Genomic DNA, 18,423 nt, shown 5'->3' with positions numbered 1-18,423 from the left:
TGTGTTAAACCTGTAGTACTGTGGTGTGTTAGACCTGTAGTACTGTGGTGTGTTAAACCTGTAGTACTGTGGTGTGTTAAACCTGTAGTACTGTGGTGTGTTAGTACTGTGGTGTGTTAGACCTGTAGTACTGTGGTGTGTTAGACCTGTAGTACTGTGGTGTGTTAGTACTGTGGTGTGTTAAACCTGTAGTACTGTGGTGTGTTAAACCTGTAGTACTGTGTTGTGTTAAACCTGTAGTACTGTGGTGTGTTAGTACTGTGGTGTGTTAAACCTGTAGTACTGTGGTGTGTTAAACCTGTAGTACTGTGGTGTGTTAGACCTGTAGTACTGTGGTGTGTTAGTACTGTGGTGTGTTAGACCTGTAGTACTGTGGTGTGTTAGTACTGTGGTGTGTTAGTACTGTGGTGTGTTAAACCTGTAGTACTGTGGTGTGTTAAACCTGTAGTACTGTGGTGTGTTAGACCTGTAGTACTGTGGTGTGTTAGTACTGTGCTGTGTTAAACCTGTAGTACTGTGGTGTGTTAGACCTGTACTACTGTGGTGTGTTAAACCTGTAGTACTGTGGTGTGTTAGACCTGTAGTACTGTGGTGTGTTAGACCTGTAGTACTGTGGTGTGTTAGACCTGTAGTACTGTGGTGTGTTAAACCTGTAGTACTGTGGTGTGTTAAACCTGTAGTACTGTGGTGTGTTAGACCTGTAGTACTGTGGTGTGTTAAACCTGTAGTACTGTGGTGTGTTAGACCTGTAGTACTGTGGTGTGTTAGTCCTGTAGTACTGTGTTGTGTTAAACCTGTAGTACTGTGGTGTGTTAGACCTGTAGTACTGTGGTGTGTTAGTACTGTGGTGTGTTAGACCTGTAGTACTGTGGTGTGTTAGACCTGTAGTACTGTGGTGTGTTAGACCTGTAGTACTGTGGTGTGTTAGACCTGTAGTACTGTGGTGTGTTAGACCTGTAGTACTGTGGTGTGTTAGTACTGTGGTGTGTTAAACCTGTAGTACTGTGGTGTGTTAAACCTGTAGTACTGTGGTGTGTTAAACCTGTGGTGTGTTAAACCTGTAGTACTGTGGTGTGTTAAACCTGTGGTGTGTTAAACCTGTAGTACTGTGGTGTGTTAAACCTGTAGTACTGTGGTGTGTTAGACCTGTAGTACTGTGGTGTGTTAAACCTGTAGTACTGTGGTGTGTTAAACCTGTAGTACTGTGGTGTGTTAGACCTGTAGTACTGTGGTGTGTTAGTACTGTGGTGTGTTAGACCTGTAGTACTGTGGTGTGTTAGTACTGTGGTGTGTTAAACCTGTAGTACTGTGGTGTGTTAGACCTGTAGTACTGTGGTGTGTTAGACCTGTAGTACTGTGGTGTGTTAAACCTGTAGTACTGTGGTGTGTTAAACCTGTAGTACTGTGGTGTGTTAGACCTGTAGTACTGTGGTGTGTTAGACCTGTAGTACTGTGGTGTGTTAAACCTGTAGTACTGTGGTGTGTTAAACCTGTAGTACTGTGGTGTGTTAGTACTGTGGTGTGTTAAACCTGTAGTACTGTGGTGTGTTAGTACTGTAGTACTGTGGTGTGTTAGACCTGTAGTACTGTGGTGTGTTAAACCTGTAGTACTGTGGTGTGTTAGACCTGTAGTACTGTGGTGTGTTATTACTGTGGTGTGTTAAACCTGTAGTACTGTGGTGTGTTAAACCTGTAGTACTGTGGTGTGTTAGTACTGTGGTGTGTTAGACCTGTAGTACTGTGGTGTGTTAAACCTGTAGTACTGTGGTGTGTTAGTACTGTGGTGTGTTAAACCTGTAGTACTGTGGTGTGTTAGACCTGTAGTACTGTGGTGTGTTAAACCTGTAGTACTGTGGTGTGTTAGACCTGTAGTACTGTGGTGTGTTAAACCTGTAGTACTGTGGTGTGTTAGACCTGTAGTACTGTGGTGTGTTAGACCTGTAGTACTGTGGTGTGTTAGACCTGTAGTACTGTGGTGTGTTAGACCTGTAGTACTGTGGTGTGTTAGACCTGTAGTACTGTGGTGTGTTAGACCTGTAGTACTGTGGTGTGTTAGACCTGTAGTACTGTGGTGTGTTAGTACTGTGGTGTGTTAGACCTGTAGTACTGTGGTGTGTTAGACCTGTAGTACTGTGGTGTGTTAGACCTGTAGTACTGTGGTGTGTTAAACCTGTAGTACTGTGGTGTGTTAGACCTGTAGTACTGTGGTGTGTTAGACCTGTAGTACAGTGGTGTGTTAGACCTGTAGTACTGTGGTGTGTTAGACCTGTAGTACAGTGGTGTGTTAGACCTGTAGTACTGTGGTGTGTTAGACCTGTAGTACTGTGGTGTGTTAGTACTGTGGTGTGTTAGACCTGTAGTACTGTGGTGTGTTAGACCTGTAGTACTGTGGTGTGTTAGTACTGTGGTGTGTTAGACCTGTAGTACTGTGGTGTGTTAGTACTGTGGTGTGTTAGACCTGTAGTACTGTGGTGTGTTAGTACTGTAGTACTGTGGTGTGTTAAACCTGTAGTACTGTGGTGTGTTAGTACTGTGGTGTGTTAAACCTGTCAGAGACAACTGTCAACTTGGTTAGAATACCTAGCTAGCTCTATAAGGGATGTTTCAGAGAGACAACATGGACGTCAACTTGGTTAGAATACCTAGCTAGCTCTATAAGGGATGTTTCAGAGACACAACATGGACGTCGACTTGGTTAGAATACCTAGCTAGCTCTATAAGGGATGTTTCAGAGACACAACATGGACGTCAACTTGGTTAGAATACCTAGCTAGCTCTATAAGGGATGTTTCAGAGACACAACATGGACGTCAACTTGGTTAGAATACCTAGCTAGCTCTATAAGGGATGTTTCAGAGACACAACATGGACGTCGACTTGGTTAGAATACCTAGCTAGCTCTATAAGGGATGTTTCAGAGACACAACATGGACGTCAACTTGGTTAGAATACCTAGCTAGCTCTATAAGGGATGTTTCAGTGACACAACATGGACGTCAACTTGGTGCAAATATGTCTCTCCATCTCTCTGCCTGTCTCTCTCTCTACCGTTCTTTCTCCGCAGCGTGGCCTAGAAGAGGAAAGAGAGGAGGTGAGGGGGAGGGGACAGGTCTCACCACGGAGTGACAGAATGACAAGAGACCTGTTAGACTGGGATTGTCTCTCACACACAGCAGAGAGGGACATTAAGACGAGGAGGATAAAGACCTGTACATCACAGCAGAGAGACATTAAGACGAGGAGGATAAAGACCTGTACATCACAGCAGAGAGAGACATTAAGACGAGGAGGATAGAGACCTGTACATCACAGCAGAGAGAGACATTAAGACGAGGAGGATAGAGACCTGTACATCACAGCAGAGAGACATTAAGACGAGGAGGATAGAGACCTGTACATCACAGCAGAGAGAGACATTAAGACGAGGAGGATAAAGACCTGTACATCACAGCAGAGAGAGACATTAAGACGAGGAGGATAAAGACCTGTACATCACAGCAGAGAGAGACATTAAGACGAGGAGGATAGAGACCTGTACATCACAGCAGAGAGACATTAAGACGAGGAGGATAGAGACCTGTACATCACAGCAGAGAGAGACATTAAGACGAGGAGGATAGAGACCTGTACATCACAGCAGAGAGACATTAAGACGAGGAGGATAGAGACCTGTACATCACAGCAGAGAGAGACATTAAGACGAGGAGGATAGAGACCTGTACATCACAGCAGAGAGAGACATTAAGACGAGGAGAATAGAGACCTGTACATCACAGCAGAGAGAGACATTAAGACGAGGAGGATAGAGACCTGTACATCACAGCAGAGAGAGACATTAAGACGAGGAGGATAGAGACCTGTACATCACAGCAGAGAGAGACATTAAGACGAGGAGGATAGAGACCTGTACATCACAGCAGAGAGAGACATTAAGACGAGGAGGATAGAGACCTGTACATCACAGCAGAGAGAGACATTAAGACGAGGAGAATAGAGACCTGTACATCACAGCAGAGAGAGACATTAAGACGAGGAGGATAAAGACCTGTACATCACAGCAGAGAGAGACATTAAGACGAGGAGGATAGAGACCTGTACATCACAGCAGAGAGAGACATTAAGACGAGGAGGATAGAGACCTGTACATCACAGCAGAGAGAGACATTAAGACGAGGAGGATAGAGACCTGTACATCACAGCAGAGAGACATTAAGACGAGGACGATAGAGACCTGTACATCACAGCAGAGAGAGACATTAAGACGAGGAGGATAGAGACCTGTACATCACAGCAGAGAGAGACATTAAGACGAGGAGGATAGAGACCTGTACATCACAGCAGAGAGAGACATTAAGACGAGGAGGATAAAGACCTGTACATCACAGCAGAGAGACATTAAGACGAGGAGGATAGAGACCTGTACATCACAGCAGAGAGACATTAAGACGAGGAGAATAGAGACCTGTACATCACAGCAGAGAGACATTAAGACGAGGAGGATAGAGACCTGTACATCACAGCAGAGAGAGACATTAAGATGAGGAGGATAGAGACCTGTACATCACAGCAGAGAGAGACATTAAGACGAGGAGGATAGAGACCTGTACATCACAGCAGAGAGAGACATTAAGACGAGGAGAATAGAGACCTGTACATCACAGCAGAGAGACATTAAGACGAGGAGGATAGAGACCTGTACATCACAGCAGAGAGAGACATTAAGACGAGGAGGATAGAGACCTGTACATCACAGCAGAGAGAGACATTAAGACGAGGAGGATAGAGACCTGTACATCACAGCAGAGAGAGACAATAAGACGAGGAGGATAGAGACCTGTACATCACAGCAGAGAGACATTAAGACGAGGAGAATAGAGACCTGTACATCACAGCAGAGAGAGACATTAAGACGAGGAGGATAGAGACCTGTACATCACAGCAGAGAGAGACATTAAGACGAGGAGGATAGAGACCTGTACATCACAGCAGAGAGAGACATTAAGACGAGGAGGATAGAGACCTGTACATCACAGCAGAGAGACATTAAGACGAGGAGGATAGAGACCTGTACATCACAGCAGAGAGAGACATTAAGACGAGGAGGATAGAGACCTGTACATCACAGCAGAGAGAGACATTAAGACGAGGAGGATAGAGACCTGTACATCACAGCAGAGAGAGACATTAAGACGAGGAGGATAGAGACCTGTACATCACAGCAGAGAGACATTAAGACGAGGAGAATAGAGACCTGTACATCACAGCAGAGAGAGACATTAAGACGAGGAGGATAGAGACCTGTACATCACAGCAGAGAGAGACATTAAGACGAGGAGGATAGAGACCTGTACATCACAGCAGAGAGAGACATTAAGACGAGGAGGATAGAGACCTGTACATCACAGCAGAGAGACATTAAGACGAGGAGGATAGAGACCTGTACATCACAGCAGAGAGAGACATTAAGACGAGGAGGATAGAGACCTGTACATCACAGCAGAGAGAGACATTAAGACGAGGAGGATAGAGACCTGTACATCACAGCAGAGAGAGACATTAAGACGAGGAGGATAGAGACCTGTACATCACAGCAGAGAGACATTAAGACGAGGAGGATAGAGACCTGTACATCACAGCAGAGAGAGACATTAAGACGAGGAGGATAGAGACCTGTACATCACAGCAGAGACACATTAAGACGAGGAGAATAGAGACCTGTACATCACAGCAGAGACACATTAAGACGAGGAGAATAGAGACCTGTACATCACAGCAGAGAGAGACATTAAGACGAGGAGGATAGAGACCTGTACATCACAGCAGAGAGAGACATTAAGACGAGGAGGATAGAGACCTGTACATCACAGCAGAGAGAGACATTAAGACGAGGAGGATAGAGACCTGTACATCACAGCAGAGAGAGACATTAAGACGAGGAGGATAGAGACCTGTACATCACAGCAGAGAGAGACATTAAGACGAGGAGGATAGAGACCTGTACATCACAGCAGAGAGAGACATTAAGACGAGGAGGATAGAGACCTGTACATCACAGCAGAGAGACATTAAGACGAGGAGGATAAAGACCTGTACATCACAGCAGAGAGAGACCTGTACATCACAGCAGAGAGAGACATTAAGACGAGGAGGATAAAGACCTGTACATCACAGCAGAGAGAGACATTAAGACGAGGATAAAGACCTGTACATCACAGCAGAGAGAGACCTGTACATCACAGCAGAGAGAGACATTAAGACGAGGAGGATAAAGACCTGTACATCACAGCAGAGAGACATTAAGACGAGGAGGATAAAGACCTGTACATCACAGCAGAGAGAGACCTGTACATCACAGCAGAGAGAGACATTAAGACGAGGAGGATAAAGACCTGTACATCACAGCAGAGAGAGACATTAAGACGAGGATAAAGACCTGTACATCACAGCAGAGAGAGACCTGTACATCACAGCAGAGAGAGACATTAAGACGAGGAGGATAGAGACCTGTACATCACAGCAGAGAGAGACATTAAGACGAGGAGGATAGAGACCTGTACATCACAGCAGAGAGAGACATTAAGACGAGGAGGATAAAGACCTGTACATCACAGCAGAGAGAGACATTAAGACGAGGAGGATAGAGACCTGTACATCACAGCAGAGAGAGACATTAAGACGAGGAGGATAGAGACCTGTACATCACAGCAGAGAGAGACATTAAGACGAGGAGGATAGAGACCTGTACATCACAGCAGAGAGAGACATTAAGACGAGGAGGATAAAGACCTGTACATCACAGCAGAGAGAGACATTAAGACGAGGAGGATAGAGACCTGTACATCACAGCAGAGAGAGACGTTAAGACGAGGAGGATAGAGACCTGTACATCACAGCAGAGAGAGACATTAAGACGAGGAGGATAGAGACCTGTACATCACAGCAGAGAGAGACATTAGGACGAGGAGGATAGAGACCTGTACATCACAGCAGAGAGAGACATTAGGACGAGGAGAATAGAGACCTGTACATCACAGCAGAGAGACATTAAGACGAGGAGGATAGAGACCTGTACATCACAGCAGAGAGAGACATTAAGACGAGGAGGATAGAGACCTGTACATCACAGCAGAGAGAGACATTAAGACGAGGAGGATAGAGACCTGTACATCACAGCAGAGAGAGACATTAAGACGAGGAGGATAGAGACCTGTACATCACAGCAGAGAGAGACATTAAGACGAGGAGGATAGAGACCTGTACATCACAGCAGAGAGAGACATTAAGACGAGGAGGATAGAGACCTGTACATCACAGCAGAGAGAGACATTAAGACGAGGAGGATAGAGACCTGTACATCACAGCAGAGAGAGACATTAAGACGAGGAGGATAGAGACCTGTACATCACAGCAGATACATTAAGACGAGGAGGATAGAGACCTGTACATCACAGCAGAGAGAGACATTAAGACGAGGAGGATAGAGACCTGTACATCACAGCAGAGAGACATTAAGACGAGGAGGATAAAGACCTGTACATCACAGCAGAGAGAGACATTAAGACGAGGAGAATAGAGACCTGTACATCATAGCAGAGAGAGACATTAAGACGAGGAGAATAGAGACCTGTACATCACAGCAGAGAGACATTAAGACGAGGAGGATAGAGACCTGTACATCACAGCAGAGAGAGACATTAAGACGAGGAGGATAGAGACCTGTACATCACAGCAGAGAGAGACATTAAGACGAGGAGGATAGAGACCTGTACATCACAGCAGAGAGAGACATTAAGACGAGGAGGATAAAGACCTGTACATCACAGCAGAGAGACATTAAGACGAGGAGGATAGAGACCTGTAAATCACAGCAGAGAGAGACATTAAGACGAGGAGGATAGAGACCTGTACATCACAGCAGAGAGACATTAAGACGAGGAGGATAGAGACCTGTACATCACAGCAGAGAGAGACATTAAGACGAGGAGGATAGAGACCTGTACATCACAGCAGAGAGAGACATTAAGACGAGGAGGATAGAGACCTGTACATCACAGCAGAGAGAGACATTAAGACGAGGAGGATAGAGACCTGTACATCACAGCAGAGAGAGACATTAAGACGAGGAGGATAGAGACCTGTACATCACAGCAGAGAGAGACATTAAGACGAGGAGGATAGAGACCTGTACATCACAGCAGAGAGACATTAAGACGAGGAGGATAAAGACCTGTACATCACAGCAGAGAGAGACATTAAGACGAGGAGGATAGAGACCTGTACATCACAGCAGAGAGACATTAAGACGAGGAGGATAGAGACCTGTACATCACAGCAGAGAGAGACATTAAGACGAGGAGGATAGAGACCTGTACATCACAGCAGAGAGACATTAAGACGAGGAGGATAGAGACCTGTACATCACAGCAGAGAGAGACATTAAGACGAGGAGGATAAAGACCTGTACATCACAGCAGAGAGAGACATTAAGACGAGGAGAATAGAGACCTGTACATCACAGCAGAGAGACATTAAGACGAGGAGGATAGAGACCTGTACATCACAGCAGAGAGACATTAAGACGAGGAGGATAGAGACCTGTACATCACAGCAGAGAGACGAGATGGAAACAGAAAAAAACTGTGTTTTCATGTGGTCTGTCACCGGCTTTGTTTTCTGGTCTATCTTAGTCTCTTCAGGGAAACGTGTGTGTGTGTGTGTGTGTGTGTGTGTGTGTGTGTGTGTGTGTGTGTGTGTTCCTGGTAATCGAGGGCTGCTGTGTGTTTGTGTCTAACCACAGCTCTTAAAGAGGGCTCGTGTTCCAGATCATGTCACTGTGTGATGCATTTTGGGTAAATTGTCACTGAACTGACTGATCTACCAAATAATAATGTGTAGTCATGACGACAGTCACCTGAAATAATAATGTGTAGTCATGACGACAGTCACCTGAAATAATGTGTAGGCATGACGACAAAATAGTCACCTGAAATAATAATGTGTAGTCATGACGACAGTCACCTGAAATAATGTGTAGGCATGACGACAAAATAGTCACCTGAAATAATAATGTGTAGTCATGACGACAGTCACCTGAAATAATGTGTAGGCATGACGACAAAATAGTCACCTGAAACCGCCTCGGCTTCAATGTTGGAACAAGCCCAATATTATTGAATTGGTAAGACAGGCCTACACAGCTGAGGAGACAGAGAGGGGAGAGGAGACAGAGAGGGGAGAGGAGACAGAGAGAGGAGAGGAGACAGAGAGAGGAGAGGAGGGGAGACAGAGAGAGGAGAGGAGACAGAGAGAGGAGAGGAGGGGAGACAGAGAGAGGAGAGGAGACAGAGAGAAGAGGAGACAGAGAGAGGAGAGGAGGGGAGACAGAGAGAGGAGAGGAGGGGAGACAGAGAGAGGAGAGGAGACAGAGAGAGGAGAGGAGAGGAGACAGAGAGGAGAGGAGGGGAGACAGAGAGAGGAGACAGACAAAGAGAGGAGAGGAGACAGAGAGAGGAAAGGAGGGGAGACAGACAAAGAGAGGAGAGAGAGACAGAGAGAGGAGACAGACAAAGAGAGGAGAGAGAGACAGACAAAGAGAGGAGAGGAGAAGAGGGGAGACAAAGAGAGGACAGGAGACAGAGAGAGGAAAGGAGGGGAGACAGAAGAAAGAGAGTAAAATATGACCGTCTCGGTGTTAAGGGAACTCCCATGTATAAACACCATCCTCTGTGTCCTACATCAGTGACTCGTCCCGGGGTTGTACTTCCTCATCGCCAGACGGAGAAGGACAAGGCTCTTTATAGAGAATTCTGGAAACCGTAGATTAAATAATACTGAGATTGTGTGTGTGTGTGTGTGTGTGTGTGTGTGTGTGTGTGTGTGTGTGTGTGTGTGTGTGTGTGTGTGTGTGTGTGTGTGTATATAAATAGACTTCCACAGAAATCAGTCACAAACTCTGTCAAACACCTGAAAGACTTCACTTCTCTAAATCTGAAATACTATGAATGAAACACACACACACACACACACACACACACACACACATTCCGTGGCAAAGCTGTCTGATTCTTGTAAATGTTTGGTCCTGTAATAATCATCTGTGTTCTGATAGTAATGTCTCCGTCGTCATTTTGACAGGTTTGCGGTTTCTCTCCTCGTCATTATTATCAAACGGGTGATTTACGACGAAGGTTATCGACCTTTCACCTTTTAGTAGTCATCATTCTGACTAACCACACACACACACACACACCACCCACATGGCGAGACATTCTGGCACACGGCCCCTCTTCTGACAGAAACATATTTTACTGACACACCTTCTGGTTCTTCACTTCCCTACATTTTCTGGTAATAGACCACACACACACACACACACACAGCGTTTACTATCATAGCTCAGCCCACCTGTCACATTGATGTGTCACTGCGGTTACCTACTGTACACAGCGTTGTCACACCAACCACACTGTCTGTCTGTCTCTGTCTGTCTGTATGTCTGTCTCTGTCTGCTTGTCTGCCTGTCTGTCTGTCTCTGTCTGCCTGTCTGTCTGTCTGTCTGTCTCCCTGTCTGTCTCTCTGCCTGTCTGTCTGTCTCCCTGTCAGTCTCCCTGTCTGTCTCTCTGTCTGTCTGCCTGTCTCCCTGTCTGTCTCTCTGCCTGTCTGTCTGCCTGTCTGCCTTTCTGTCTGCCTGTCTGTCTGCCTGTCTGTCTGTCTGTCTCCCTGTCTGTCTCTCTGCCTGTCTGTCTCTCTGTCTGCCTGTCTGTCTGTCTCTCTGCCTGTCTGTCTCTGTCTGCCTGTCTGTCTGTCTGTCTCCCTGTCTGTCTCTCTGCCTGTCTCCCTGTCTGTCTGTCTCCCTGTCTGTCTCTCTGTCTATCTGCCTGTCTCCCTGTCTGCCTCTCTGTCTCCCTGTCTGTCTCTGCCTGTCTGTCTGTCTCCCTGTCTGTCTCCCTGTCTGTCTCTCTGTCTATCTGCCTGTCTCCCTGTCTGCCTCTCTGTCTCCCTGTCTGCCTCTCTGTCTCCCTGTCTGTCTCTGCCTGTCTGTCTGTCTGTCTGTCTGTCTGATAAATGACTCTAAGAGCAGTGACCTCCCTGGTTGTGTTTAACTGTTGTAGGTCACTACTTCCTGCTTTATAAACTAGCTGGTTCTAGATCTGTGATTGGGCGTCAGGTCTCTTCACTCGGAGGGGGGGGGGGCTCCCGAGCGGAGCATCGGTCTAAGGCACTGCTAGAGACATCACTACAGACCCTGGTTCGATTCCAGGCTGTATCACAACCCGGACATGATTTGGGAGTCCGATAGTGCGGCGCACAATTGGCCCAGCGTCGTCCGGGTCTAGCCCGGAAATAAGAGTTTGTTGTTAACTGACGAGGAGGATTAGAGAATAAAATATTGTCTAACAGCAACACACAGACCGACAGGAAGACGAGGCTGAAATATAAACGTTATATTTATTATTAAAACACTCTTAGAAGAGAGAGTCTGCACAGCAGATATGATGCTAGTACTACATAGTACACAGTTATACCCGTTAGTACTACATAGTACACAGTTATACCTGTTAGTACTACATAGTACACAGTTATACCTGTTAGTACTACATAGTACACAGTTATACCCGTTAGTACTACATAGTACACAGTTATACCCGTTAGTACTACATAGTACACAGTTATACCTGTTAGTACTACATAGTACAGTTATACCCGTTAGTACTACATAGTACACAGTTATACCTGTTAGTACTACATAGTACAGTTATACCTGTCAGTACTACATAGTACACAGTTATACCCATTAGTACCAGAGAGTACACAGGTATACCCATTAGTACCAGAGAGTACACAGTTATACACGTTAGTACTACATAGTACACAGTTATACATACAGTACTGTAATATTGTGTAGCGTAAATATTCCTGGTCGTTGTAAAGATTGTAAACAACATTGTAAACATTGTCAGTAAAGTATTGCTGTTGTGCGTCATTTGTTGTGCTACAGCGAACCCAGTCCTGCCTACAACGGCAGAACCAGTCCACTAACCATACTGTCCACCTCACACGGTCAGCGAGACCATACTGTCCACCTCACACGGTCAGCGAGACCATACTGTCCACCTCACACGGTCAGCGAGACCATACTGTCCACCTCACACGGTCGGCGAGACCATACTGTCCACCTCACACGGTCAGCGAGACCATACTGTCCACCTCACACGGTCAGCGAGACCATACTGTCCACCTCACACGGTCGGCGAGACCGTACTGTCCACCTCACACGGTCGGCGAGACCGTACTGTCCACCTCACACGGTCGGCGAGTCCGTACTGTCCACCTCACGCGGTCGGCGAGACCGTACTGTCCACCTCACACGGTCGGCGAGACCATACTGTCCACCTCACACGGTCAGCGAGACCATACTGTCCACCTCACACGGTCAGCGAGACCATACTGTCCACCTCACACGGTCAGCGAGACCATACTGTCCACCTCACACGGTCAGCGAGACCCGGATCAGAACACACCCACCCCGGTGGTTCTTTAATGCAGCGCCGCCCCATAACCTGTTGTTGTCGTCCACATACGGTCCTCCAGGGACCCACCGACCCGGATAAACCCAACCCAGACCAAGTGTGACCTATGACCCTGTCCAAGTAGTGCACCGTTTAGAGAATAGGGTGCGGGTTTTTGAACTCTGACCTCGTTTCTAACCACGACCCCGGGGGTCTCTAGTTTCAAAGCAAACCCGACCCAAAATTCTTAAGTACCGACCCGATCCGAATCATTTTTTTTCAGTCCCGAAACTCCATGGAGTCTCAACTCTCCGTTAGCCAAGTCCCGCCTCAACGGCATCCCCCTTGTGACATCATATCCTGTACGGGAACTCTAACAGGAAGTGTTTCAGGACTGGGTTGACGGGGACCATCGCGACCCGCTCCACCTCACCGCAGCACGACTCCACGACCTGTTTCCTGCACAGCTCCTGGAGCGTCGGCCGCCGCTTCCTGTACGGGACAGTCAGGCTTTTCTTCGAGCAATTCATGTAGTGTTCCAGTAGGAGGAAGAGGCAGGGGAAAGAGTGCTCACTTCCTGCCAGGCTGAACCGCTGTCCCTTATAGATGATGCGTACGCTGACCGGGCCGCTGGCGGCGCGATAGGACAACGTGAAGAAGACGTCTTTCTGACGACTGTCCCGGATCAAGAATGTTCCCGTGGCAACGTCCTTCAGTCGACTGTGAGCCTGCGAGAAGAGGAGGAGGACAGAATCAATAACAAATCAATCAATAATGAATTTAATTTTAGGTTTTAAATAATACATGCATTTAAAAAGCAAGATGTTCATTTGATTCCAGATGAAAAACAGTAACATTTTAAATAATTAAAACACTTTAAAAAAAAGGTTTATGTAATAAATTGAGTCATTCCTGTGTAATATGTCAAGTTCCCAAAATAGGTTAAATACTTCAGGTTGAAAAGGAGAAGTCTTTTATTTATTGATTTATACAACCAAATCCAAAAAACATTTGATGTAAAAAATGGCAAGTCGCAAAACAAAATAGAATATAACGGATACAGGTTTTAATTTGTTAAAACATCTTTAAAGAACTGAGTTCACTAAGAGCTTTTTAATTGTTTAATTGTTTTTTTATTTTTATCTTTTGATCATGTTTTTTCCCGGGCCCTAATACACAACGAGGAAGTGATTTAGGGCGAGTTTGGGGCGAGTTTCTCAAAAACATTTTGAAACAACAACAAAAAGGTGACTGGACCCTTTTTTCCATGAACATCAAAAGATTTTTTTTTTTTTTTTAAATAAAATGACTTCTCCTTTAACTTCATGTAATCTAAGTTGTTGTATTTAAATCCGTGCAGTTAAATACATTAACGACAGCTGTCTATGTTCTTTTACACTAAAGGATAATTTCTGACAATTATTGTTGTGAAAAGGTTATATAAATAACATTCGATCAATCAATAAAATGTATTTTTATAAAAGCCCTTTTTTTGTGCTTATACAGAAACCCAGACCTAAAACAGCGATGCAGATGCACGGTGGCTAGGAAATAAAACTCCCCTAGAAAGGGCAGGAAACCTAGGAAGAAACCTAGAGAGGAACCAGGCTCTGAGTGGGTGATTTAGATGATCAATGGATTGTGTAATTACCTCCTCCACGCCTAGCGGGCCCCAGTAGAAGCCGGAGCGTTCCAACATGGAGGCCGTCCGGGTGATTAACAGGAAGTCTACCTTGCAGGGAAACAGGGGAAAGTGGGTGGGCACCGGGTCCAGGAGGGGCAGAGGGGGCTGATGGTCTAACAGGACTGGGATAGGGAACGCCACACACTGGTTGGATGGGTGCTGACGGTGTGACTGGGACACTGATGAGGATGACGATGGTGGTGGCGAGGTAGCGTGGTGGTCCTCCGAGTGTGGAGTCGAGAGGAGGGTGGAGGTGTCCCTGGGTCTAGAAGGTGACGACGACGATGATGATGAAGGTGAAGGCGTTGTGTCTTGTTCTTCCACAGTGCTGTGAGCGACCATCCTACAGGGGAGAGCGGTCCCAACCCTCTCCCATCGCTACACAGTTCCCTGGCATCCTGAGAGAGAGAGAGACCATCAGACCACTACTACTTATGATAGGAGCTATGTTACCATTAACTTGTCCAGTGATTATTTACAATTAAAAATTAAATTAAATCAACATTTATAAAGTTTTTACATTGAAAATAGATACGACAATTGCCTGCTATGGTGCCTTTCCATTTTAATGCTGCAAATATGTAAGAAATGTGAATTCTAGATCTGTCATTCTATGCTTCCTGTTTTTTTAAATGTCGTTTTTTTTTGCATCATCTTCTACTTGTAGTTTTGTTCACCAGCTTCAAACAGCTGAAAATACGTTTATATTTTTTGGTTATGGACAATATATATCACAGAGGTTTAGATGGTAGAACGACTGCTCATTTTGTCACGTTTGACAAGCATGTATAGATTGCAATGGTTTACTTGGCACTCTTGTTGTAAATGGTGAAACCTGCCAGCAAAGCAAGGCGAAAACAATTAACTTATTCGAGAGAGAGAGAAAAAACACAGTTTCCATCATTATCATATATATATATATTTTTTTAAATAAAGAAAATTAGACCGATTGAAAAATCCTCGCCCGTCCGTCGGATAAAAATGTTGTCGACCTTTTTAGAAGACGTCTCCTATCTCTCTGCCGTTTCCATGACACCCGCTTTCTCTCTCTCTCTCTTCGCAACATGGGTTTTAGTCTAATTAAACCCGGCTCAATGGAAACCTGCCTAACGATGTCTACGGTTAGTTATCACCGTGAGTTCAATCAAAAAATGACATCAAATGTATTTTATAAATCCGTTTTTTTTGGGGGGGGGGGGGGGTCACAAAGTGCTTTACAGATAACCAGCCTAAAGGCCCAATACCGAGGCTAGGAAACGGCCGTCTTCCTATAAGTGAGGTTAGTTACCACCGTGAGTGGGGGTGGGGGGGGGGGGGTCACAAAGTGCTTTACAGATACCCAGCCTTAAGGCCCAATACCGAGGCTAGGAAACGGCCGTCTTCCTATAAGTGAGGTTAGTTACCACCGTGAGTGGGGGTGGGGGGGGGGGTCACAAAGTGCTTTACAGATACCCAGCCTAAAGGCCCAATACCGAGGCTAGGAAACGGCCGTCTTCCTATAAGTGAGTATTATGTCCAATGACACCAATGGTAGACGTTGTACCGAGTTGGCACAGCGCTGTGACGCGCCGTGAGTTAAAACAACTGATAAGATGACAATGACAACATCAGAGAACATTACAGCTGTCTGTCTGCCTACCTGTCTGTCTGTATCTTTCTGCCTTTGTCTGCCTGTATCTGTCTGTCTGCCTACCTACCGGCCAGTCTGCTTAAAAATGTAAACTTTTTATTTAACCTTTATTTAACTTGGCAAGTCAGTTAAGAACAAATTGTTATTTACAATGACGGCCTACTGGGGAACAGAGGGTTAACTGCCTTGTTCAGGGGGCAGAACGACATATTTGTCCCTTGTCAGCTCGGGGGATTCGTTCTAGCAACCTTTCGGTTATTGACCCAACGCTCTAACCACTAGGCTACCTGCCACCCCCGGGGCTGTATTGTTAATCAGGCCAAGCCCAAACAACCCCAGCTGAGGTGTATACTAACTGATAGTCCCATTTGATGTTGGGCCAAACCTCAAAAAAGTGACAATTGTTGCCAAGAGAACAAGCGTGAATTGTAAACATTCTCCATCCTAGCTACTAAGTAAATTGACATTGATTTTAGCCATCCCTGTCCCTAACTAGGATCATAACTCTAAAGCTGTTCCCAGTTAACTAGACTCTAACAATAATGTTGTAGATAGATATAGCAGTAGATGTATCCGGCAAAAAAAACTTAGTTTGTTAACTGACTAGTTCGTACTGTTACGAACTGGCCCAAATCTTACCGCTCATAAAGAAAACGTCGAATCACGTTTTAAATGAGTATATTATACCAGTGGTCATGTTGACTGTTGTCTAGTCCCCCCAAAAATATTTTCTGACAATATGTAAGTTATTATGTACAAAATGGTGTATCGTTAGGCTGCTTTATGACGCCACAATTCAATTGCACAATAATCAATGTTGCGAAACAAAAACTACAAATATATTTGGAAAAAAAGTTAAATCCACAATAGGCAACTGTGTTGAATTATTCTTACCGTTTTGCAAAACGAGTGCAATGTCGGTTTGCAATGTTGCACTTTTTATATTTTCCGAATCAAAATCGAGTTTTTTAAAACCAAATCACTGCGGTATTAATCCTGTTCTTGATCATCAATAGACGTCCAAACTAGTAGAGAGAAGGCGCGGTAAATCTGACGTTATAGTATTATCCACATTGTTTTTCACGTCCACTCTCTCCTTGTTGGTTTGATCATCTGTCCGCTGCTGTTCGGTAAGGAGCTAAATAAACGTTCAGGCCCATAAACTACCCTAACATAACTCGAGAGATTGTAAAAAAAAATATCCGTTTCACTTTCGTTTTAAAAGTGAACAGCCGTTTCTGAGAAATCCCTTTACTGCCCTCTCCGGGTGTCTCACCGCTCAACTGTAGAGCCTCTCTCTAGCTTCCCTCTTCAGGGTTTCGCTTCCATTCAAAGGTTTTATAGTAAAACTGTCGCTTCACAGAAAAACCAGTCTCTTTACTTTCAAACACTTGACTCGTTGTGAAGCAGGAATCCACGTCAGTTTCAGATTATCTGATGCTTCTCCCCATAATAGACTAGTGGCCACGTTCTGAGAAGTGGGCGCTGGTTTCAGGGAAACTTCATTTTGCATAATCTGTTTAAACTTTCATGACAAGAAGTCGTCTACTTGAGTAAAAGTCTAAAAGTATATATATATATATATATATATATATATATATATATATATATATATATATATATTTTTTTTTTTTAATATATACTTAAGTATCAAAAGTAAACGTAATTGCTAAAAAAAAAAAAAAAGTATTGAAAGTAAAAGTATAAATAATTTCAAACGTTTTGGAGCATCTGTCTGTCCGTAAACAAAAAATAAATACAAAATAAAATGGTGTTGGTTTGCGTAGTATAATAATAATATAATAAGTAAAACATATATTGTGAGTGTCAGGGGGGGAAAAGGTATTGAGTAAAATGCACATTATTTTCTTCAGGAATGTAGTGAAATAAAAGCTAAAGTTAAATTTAAATAGTGAAGTACAGATACCCTTGAAAATTATTTAATTAATGCTTTAAAGTATGTTTTACTTAAGTTGTTCTCAATTCCCTGCCGGTGACTGTTATCAGCCCCTCACAACACTTACTTTACTTAAGGGAACGAGAGCGAGGGAACGAGGGAACGAGAGCGAGCGAGGGAACGAGGGAACGAGAGCGAGAGCGAGCGAGGGGAGGGAGGGAGGGAGCGAGCTAGAGGAACGTGCGAGGGAGCGAGAGAGTTTTACTTAAGTTGTTCTCAATTCCCTGCCGGTGACTGTTATCGGCCCCTCACAACACCGTGTCGCACACGCTGCTCCCCATCCCCCACCACCGCAGTTTCAGACATTTTATACATTTGTATTTAAATTTTTATTTAACCAGGTAGGCCAGTTGAGAACAAGTTCTCAATTACAACTGCGACCTGGCCAAGATAAAACAAAGCAGTGCGACAAAAACAACAACACAGAGTTACACATGGAATAAACAAAACATACCAGTCAATAATACAGTAGAAAGAAGTCTATCATTTGCTTTACCTAGCAGAGACTTGTAGATGACCTGGAGCCAGTGGGTTTGGCGGTGAATATGAAGCGAGGGCCAACCAACGAGAGCATACAGGTCGCAGTGGTGGGTAGTAGAGGCGGATCAGAGACTCACCTGCAGCAAGAGCAACATAATTGATA

At 44.9% G+C, this 18,423-nt stretch overlaps 1 protein-coding gene and 1 pseudogene across 1 annotated transcript; both read right to left on the bottom strand.

Moving 5' to 3' along the window:
- LOC129832082 (trichohyalin-like) overlaps positions 1-18,423 on the bottom strand; it is a 47,903-nt pseudogene that overhangs the window by 12,822 nt on the left and 16,658 nt on the right.
- LOC129832088 (suppressor of cytokine signaling 1-like) lies at positions 11,430-17,264 on the bottom strand. The gene is made up of 3 exons (XM_055895849.1): positions 16,718-17,264; positions 14,161-14,591; positions 11,430-13,237 (listed from the first exon to the last, which is right to left on the bottom strand). The coding sequence occupies exons 2-3, from the start codon at positions 14,533-14,535 to the stop codon at positions 12,863-12,865; spliced, it is 750 nt and encodes a 249-aa protein (XP_055751824.1). The 5' UTR covers positions 14,536-14,591; positions 16,718-17,264; the 3' UTR covers positions 11,430-12,862.

This window comes from Salvelinus fontinalis, chromosome 2, assembly GCF_029448725.1.
Source record: "Salvelinus fontinalis isolate EN_2023a chromosome 2, ASM2944872v1, whole genome shotgun sequence".
NCBI classification, from domain to species: Eukaryota; Metazoa; Chordata; class Actinopteri; order Salmoniformes; family Salmonidae; genus Salvelinus; species Salvelinus fontinalis.
Note: the sequence above shows the minus strand (reverse complement) of the source record. Positions and strands in the feature narration are given on the sequence as shown.